Source organism: Lipotes vexillifer, unplaced genomic scaffold, assembly GCF_000442215.2.
Source record: "Lipotes vexillifer unplaced genomic scaffold, Lipotes_vexillifer_v1.1 scaffold395, whole genome shotgun sequence".
In the NCBI taxonomy this organism is placed as follows: Eukaryota; Metazoa; Chordata; class Mammalia; order Artiodactyla; family Lipotidae; genus Lipotes; species Lipotes vexillifer.
The window spans coordinates 3,955,988-3,963,450 of NW_006797390.1; the positions used below are offsets into that span (position 1 = coordinate 3,955,988).

At 55.1% G+C, this 7,463-nt stretch overlaps 1 protein-coding gene across 1 annotated transcript in view; it reads left to right on the plus strand.

Moving 5' to 3' along the window:
- VWF (von Willebrand factor) overlaps nucleotides 1-7,463 on the plus strand; it is a 137,574-nt gene that overhangs the window by 50,056 nt on the left and 80,055 nt on the right. Inside the window, exons 12-15 of the mRNA XM_007469511.1 lie at nucleotides 79-179; nucleotides 4,470-4,665; nucleotides 5,354-5,569; nucleotides 6,705-6,849. Coding sequence (XP_007469573.1) covers nucleotides 79-179; nucleotides 4,470-4,665; nucleotides 5,354-5,569; nucleotides 6,705-6,849 — 658 coding nt within the window. The remainder of the gene's footprint in view (nucleotides 1-78; nucleotides 180-4,469; nucleotides 4,666-5,353; nucleotides 5,570-6,704; nucleotides 6,850-7,463) is intronic.

Here is a 7,463-nt window from a genome sequence, read left to right on the forward strand (position 1 = left end):
TCCCCTATGATCCATCTGCCTGCCGCTCTCCTGCCCTCTCCCCATCTTAGCCTAAATCCCGTCCTTGCTGGGTTCCAGGTGACCTCCGCATCCAGCACACCGTGATGGCCTCCGTGCACCTCAGCTACGGGGAGGACCTGCAGATAGACTGGGACGGCCGCGGGAGGCTGCTGGTGAAGGTAGGTGCCCTCCTGAACACGGCCACCCTGCAGCCAGACCTTACAAAGTCCCCATTGTGCTCTGGGGGGAGAGCTCAAGGGTGGGAGGGGAATTCCTTTCTCCCCCGGCCCTGCACCCCCAGAGTGAGGAACAGGCCTCTCTGTGTATAAGAGGCTGGTGTTTGCTGTCTGGATGCCCCTTGTTCACCCCAGGAGTTCTTGGGTGCTGGGCTCTAGAACCCCAAGGGGCGTCCAGACTGGGTGGGCTCATGCGGGGCTGGGGAAACAGTTGATTTGCTGCCCAGGCTCCTGGCTGCAACCAGGCCTGGAACCAGGGGGTGTTCCCTGGGGCGGGGCGCCTGCAGTGGGACTCACAGCCAAGATCCTGTGTCGTGTACCCACTGCCTGTGAAAGGTTGTCCTGGGAACTACCAAATCCCTCCCATGGTCTCGGGGCCTCTGCAGCCTAGGGGCCACCTCCTCTGCTTTCTGTGGCCCTAGAGTCATGCTTGGAGACGGAGCCATATATTTCACAGGGCTTCCAGATACATTTTTTTCCCTCTGGAAATTTCCCTAGAAGGTATTGTCACTGCCATTTCATAAACGAAGCAAGCAAGGCTCATGGGGGCTGGGAGACACGCTCAGGACTGCGCACCCGATCAGCTCCCCGGGCAATGTCACCCCCAGTAGACCAGCGCTTCTCACTTTTAGGTCTTCAGATGCCTTTGCACTCTTCAAAATTATGGAGAACCCCGAGATCTTTTATGGAGGTTATAGCTGTTGATATTTACCAGATTAGAAATTAAATCAGAGACATTTATTAATTCATTAATAAATAACAATAGTAAAGCGACTACACATTGATATAAACATTAAAAAATCTGTTTTCCAAAACAAAATTAGGTAGTGAGAATACCATTGTTTTATGTTTCTGCCAATTTCTTTAATGGCTGGCTTAACGGAAGACAGCTGGAGTTCCCTCTACTTCTGGGTTCAGTCTTCTGCAGTATTACGTGTCATGCAGACTCTGGAAAACTCCACTGCGCACTTGTACAGAATGAGAGGGAAAAAGCCAAATAACGTCTTCGTATGATTATGAAAATAGTTTTGGCCTCGTGGACCCTTTGAAAGGGTCTCAGGGATCACCCCCTGCCATGGGTCCCATGTCCACACTTTGAGAACCCCCGCCCTGAATACATTAGGATCCCTGGAGTGTCCCCTCCTGCTTCCGGAGGTTCCGTGTTCCATAGGCCCTTGGTATGATCCCGTGATGGGCTCCTGGGGTGTCCTCGATGACGTCCTGGTGTCCTCCATCCTCGTGATGTCATGTTCTTTCTCTTGTCTTTGAAGACCCTGAGAAAGTTCCAAATTAACGCCTTTTTTTTTTCTTTTATAAAAAATAAAACTGTGACCACACACGAAGGTTTTTGGAGATCTTATCAATCCCTCAAGTACAGTTGGAAATAAAGATCCTATCTTTTCTGGAGGAGGAAAGTGACTCCCAGTCATTTGGTTACAGAGTGAGAGCAGAACTTGGGTCTCCTGCACCCTGGTCTTCAAGGGCGGTGCCCCTGTCAGCCGTCCCACTTTCTCAGGCATCTCCCACCACACCGAGAGGGTCTTGATCTGTCAGGTGCCCCTCCCCCGCTTCAGCAGGCACATAATATCTTGGTCTTGTCTTGCGTGGCTGACCTCCCTGCCTCAGATTTATCTGTCTCCTCTGAGGAGAGAAGGGGCACTTGTTTCTGTGGGAATGAGATGCAGGGTTATCTCTGGGGCTGCGTTTGGTCAGTTTGGCTAAAGAGAAGAAGCCTTTCCTGGTCAAGACTCAGGACGGGGCAGACGACCCCGGGGCCTGGGGAATGTGCTATGTGTTTCGGCTGGAGGAGGAAAGGGGGCGTTTGTGGATGGGGCGGAGGGAACGTGTCCCCATGCTGACCCCGGGGTTTGTGGGGACTGCCGAGCTAAAGGCCCCTGCTGGGGGTTAGGACAGCAGGGAGCGGCAGGGCGGGCCCCCCACCCCCCGGGGGGCAGCAGCCAGATGAGGTGGGATGAGGGGCTGCCAGTGGCTCCCCGGGTGAGGCACGGGTCCCGAGGTCCAGGCAGCGGGGCCCTGCTGGCTGTGATGCAGGCGCAGCTTGGCATTAGGCCAAGCGGAGTAGAAGGGACTCTGACACTTTTCATCCTGTCAGAAGTGACACTGCTATTTCAGATAGCGAATAGGAAGTGCGTTCTCCAAGTCCCTGATCTCGGACAGTTGAGGCACTGCGGGCTGGGAGGAGGGCAGCCTGGCCTGGCTTCCACCAGCACGCACACCCTCCTAACCCTTGCTGAGCCAACCTCTGAGACAAGCCCCGGGGACGACGGGCCGGAAGGAGACAGGCTTAGAGAGTGGGGGAGGGTGGAGATGGCAGACCTGGCGGGTGTGTCAGAGGTGACCTGGGGAGCCTGAGGTGCTCAGGGCCTGAGAACTAGGAGGGAAGAGAGCGGACACTGAGACGAGGGTGAGGGGACAGACGCCTCCCCGGCTTCACTGCTTCGCTGGGGCTGGCCTTGGGTGTCGGTGTCCGGAGGGGAGCCTCTCTCACTCACGAATCTGTCCAGACACTGTTCAGCCATCCACGCACCGAACTGGTGGCAGAGGTCCAACAGTGAAACAAAACGGACCAGAATCCTGGCTTCGTTTAGTTTAAATTCTAATGGGGGGAGACGCACAGTAAGCAGAACCAACAGGGAAATTGTGTCACGTGTTAGAAGGTGATAAATCCTGGTGAGGGAGAGAGAGGGAAAGCAGAGGAGGGGCAGGAAGTGCTAGGTGGGGAGGATTGACGTTTTCATTGCGAGGTGAGGGGAGGGCTGGTGCCTGACGTGCCAACACTTGCTATTTGTCAAGCAAACGGGGAAACGTTACTCCATCCTCTTTCTTATTAATGATATTTACTTGGGTACAATTTATATGGGTTCGGAACCCTCACTAGATTGTTCATCCTGCATCTTGTCAAGTCAGAGCTGGAAGGGGCTCCAGGAGATGACCTCACAGAGCCCGGCCCGAGCAGGTATCAGAACACAGGGAGGTTCCGCAGCCACAGTTTAACCCTGGTAAATTGCAGAGCAAGAGTCAGGGCCCTGGGGTCCCAGCCTCTGCTCCAGTTTGAACTAGGACCCCCTTCAATAGAGACCAGCAGATGCCCCCAGCTGTACCATGTGAGAGACAGGCTCGACTCCCCAAAACGTTCCTGAATGTGCATCCCGGACTCAGAAGCAGGAGAACAAGCCACGTGCCGGTGGCCTGCATCCCCCGCTGCTCACCCTTGCAGGCTGCCCTCGGGTCCTCGCTGACCCCACCTCCTCTGATCATGATCACAACCCCCAGGGTCCTCTTGGCTCGGGGCCTTTTTTCCTCAGTGATGCCCAGTGGTCAAGTCAAAATCAAGAAGTTAGGAAGGGGGACGGTGGCTCAGTGTTTAAGAATCCTCCTGCCAATTCAGGGGACACGGGTTCGAGCCCTGGTCTGGGAAGATCCCACATGCTGTGGAGCAACTAAGCCCGTGCACCACAACTACTGAGCCTGCGCTCTAGAGCCGCGAGCCACAACTACTGAAGCCCACGTACCACAACTACTGAGGCCTGCGCACCTAGAGCCCGTGCTCTGCAACAAGAGAAGCCACCGCAATGAAAAGCCCGTGCACCACAATGGAGAGTAGGCCCTGCTCGCCACAACTAGAGAAAGCCTGTGCACAGCAACGAAGACCCCATGCAGCCAAAAATAAAAATAAATAAAAAATGAATTTATTAAAAAAAAAACAGAAAGAAGTTAGGAAGGTGTTTTTCTTTGTCACCCAACGTATGTTCTAAGAAGACTTGCACCATAACAGCTCAGCCTGCTTCGCCCATGTGTGTGGCAGAGATAAGTGTGCAAGAAAGGGGCGCTGGCTTTGCACTCCATGCCCCTGGGCATCTCCTCTGACAGGCAGGGTGACGGAGCTCCGCCTGTCCACTGGTCACAGCTCTGTGACCTCAGGCAAGTTGCTCTCCCTCTCTGTGTCCCCGTCTTTAAGTGACAGGATAATCTCTAAACCCTTTCCTGCAGGACAGGTCTCTGACTCAAAGGATTTAAGAGGGGGCACGGAGCTGCTGGTGAAGATACTGCAGTTCCTGTTTTATTTTATTTTGCAGCCTAGGGCTTAGCTGTGGTTTATTAAATTCATATCTGTTTTTCACCTGGGGATCGCTTTTGATGAAAACCATCTCATGAGAGCAAGGAAACTGTGGCTGCCTTGGCGGCTGCTCCAAGGTGGTCTGTCCCCCGCAGCTGTCCCCGGTCTACTCGGGGAGGACGTGCGGCCTGTGCGGGAATTACAACGGCAACCAGGGGGACGACTTCCTGACGCCCGCAGGCCTGGTGGAGCCCCTGGTGGAGCACTTCGGAAACGCCTGGAAGCTGCGTGCGGACTGCGAGGACCTGCGGAGGCAGCCCAGCGACCCCTGCAGCCTCAACCCGCGCCTGAGTATGTGAGACCTGGACTGGGGGCCCCCGGAGCCCCGAGCTCCCTCGGGTTCCAGTGCATTCCATGGACGGTGCGCCCACCGTGGGGGGAGGGGCAGGCGTGCCCCCAGAACCCTGAGATTCCCCCGGGTTCCAGTGCATTCCGTGGATGGTGCGCCCACCGTTGGGGGAGGTGGGTCTTTGTTTTCACCATCAGCATTTGATGATCTTCATCTGGATCATTTATTCTTCAAAGTCTCTTTACTGAGCACCCTCCGTGGGCCACACCCTGGGAAAGAAAAGAGTAGCCCATAGTTCTTCCCCTGGACGTTCTCGGTCTCAAGGAGCAGCAATTAAATTATCATAAGATAGATGCACGGGGCTGGCCATGGGCAGATTCGTCTGCGGTAGCGTCCTCAGGCCTACATCGACTGCCCCGTCTTACCCTCTTACTCATCAGGGAACCGTTTCTCCCTAGGAAATGTGGTTGATTATGTATTTAAGCCATCAGGAAAGTTTATTGGCTGCGGAAGAAAAATCGCCATGATTCCCAGACCTGAGAGAATTTGTTTTTACCGCTGCTGCAGCGAGGGAGGGGCGGGGACGGGGATTTCGAGCCGGAGCCGGTGACCCTGGGGTCCGCGAGCGCATCGCCTGCGGTCGCCTCAGACCGTGCGGGGCCCCGGGCCACGCTGCTCCTCTCCCCACAGCCAGATTCGCGGACGAGTCCTGTGCCATCCTGACGTCGCCCAAGTTCAAGGCCTGCCACGGCGCCGTGGGCCCGCTGCCCTACCTGCAGAACTGCCGCTACGACGTGTGCTCCTGCACCAACGGCAGAGACTGCCTGTGCGACGCGGTGGCCAACTACGCGGCGGCCTGTGCCCGAAGAGGCGTGCGCATCGGCTGGCGGGAGCCCAGCTTCTGCGGTGGGTGCCCTCCCCGCCCGCCGCCCCTCCACTGCCACGCCACCTAGCGGGATCCACTCGGATGCCCTGCGGCCTCCGTGCTGCTCCTGTTCAGAGCGCTGTCTGAACGGGCCCGGGGCATCCCCTCCCGTCTCCTTTTGATTCTCATCTCCCCGAAGGACAGGGCGGTGGGGACGGACCTGTACCTGGAGGGCAAGTTGACCCCCTACCTGGGGGCCTAGAACCTTGGCGTCCCTGCCTGGTAGAGATTTCCTGTGGTGGCTGCCACCTAGTGTGGGATGCATGTAGGGCCGGGTTGAGGAGTCAGTGGGTCCCTGCATCCCTGGAGGATCTGATGAAGTGATGGGAGATGGCAGGTAACCAATCCTCTGCTTATAACTTCAGGCAAACCATCGGGGCACTCCCCGCCCACATCTCCAGCACTGTATGAAGTCGTATAAAGTAGAATAACACCCTTGTCCCCAGACGACGTGAGAGTCCCACCCTGCACTGTTAGATGCCTGGCACCGGAGTTGGTATCTGCCCCACACTCTGGTCCCTGGTTGGTTGTTACCGTCGCTCTGGGAACATTTGCCGAGTGCCCTGCGTGGTGAGGCTGTGGCAGTGCTTCAGGGCCTCGACCTTCCTTTTTGAGGCACAGATGGAAGCTGCCTCCCTACTAGGTGCCTGTCACACTGAGCAAGAGAATTAGTAGATTAAGGCAGGGGTAACCAAGGAAGGCTTCCTGGAGGTGGTGCACTTGACCAGGCTTTTAAAAGGCACTGTCTTGACAAAAACGTTGTTTCTGTTGGTGGAATAATAGTTGGGATGCGTGGAAGTGAAGGCATTCAAGGAGGATAAGGTCTCGTGGATGCTCTGATTTGTAGGGTGAAGTAGATGCGTTTGGAGACTAAAATGTCAATGGTTCTGACAGAGCAGGAAAATAGGAACCACAAGAAACAGGAAAAGCACTTAATATCATGTATTTGAAGAGAAGTTTAGGTTTAGAGGCCCTAGAAGTGTCACTGTTTGGGGTCAAATGAGCCAACTTATGATTCGAGTCTAAGCCACCTTATAAAAACAAGAAGCAGAGACAAAGTAAGGACGAAACGGAACAAGTGTTTAGATCTGTGAGGTTGTGCCCCTGTCCCTCTAGCCCTGGGGGGTCACGGGGTCATGGGCCAGCAGCTGGGAGAACTGAGGCTGGGGCCTCGCTGGGTAACTTGCTTCGAGCACCTTACTTCACCCTCCAAAACCCCTTATCAGCATTTGCTGTTCAGAAATTGGAGGCGTAATTTGGAGTAAGTGGCGTCTGCCAGTGACTCTGCTTTGGTGGTCCCCCAATGTTAGATATTATGCACTATCCCTGTGCTACAGCATCCGAGGGATTTCCTAATTTAGGACAGTCTCCCAGCATGCTGAGGGCTTACCGAAATATTCTTTAAACTTCAGGAGCAGCTGTTCTTAACCTCCACCCAGAGCAGAACAAGAGGGGGTGAGCTGACCCCGCAGCAGCGGGCGCTGAGCTTTGTTTAGAGTTTCCTGGCTCCTGAGGCAGGAAGTGTGGGTGGTGGGAAGGACCTGTCCCTGGAGACTTTTAAGGACAAGAGGAGTCTGTCTCTATGAGTGGAACCAGTGAAAACCAGCCAGGTGGTCACGGGTTGTCCCTCTGAGGTCCGAGGAAGGTAGGCAGGATGCCTGGGTTCCTACCTTCATCCTGCACCTCATGTTCCCTTCCTGAGAAATGAACAGACTCCCTAAACCACTAACTGCATCCCCAAGAAGAGGCCACACCCACTGGGGGACACTCCCGGAGCAAGGCCTGATTGCGTAGCTGCTTTGCAGGGTGCTGTTAGGAGTCTGGAGAAGCACAGCACATGTTTTTTTTTTTTTTTTTTTTTTTTTTTTTTTTTTT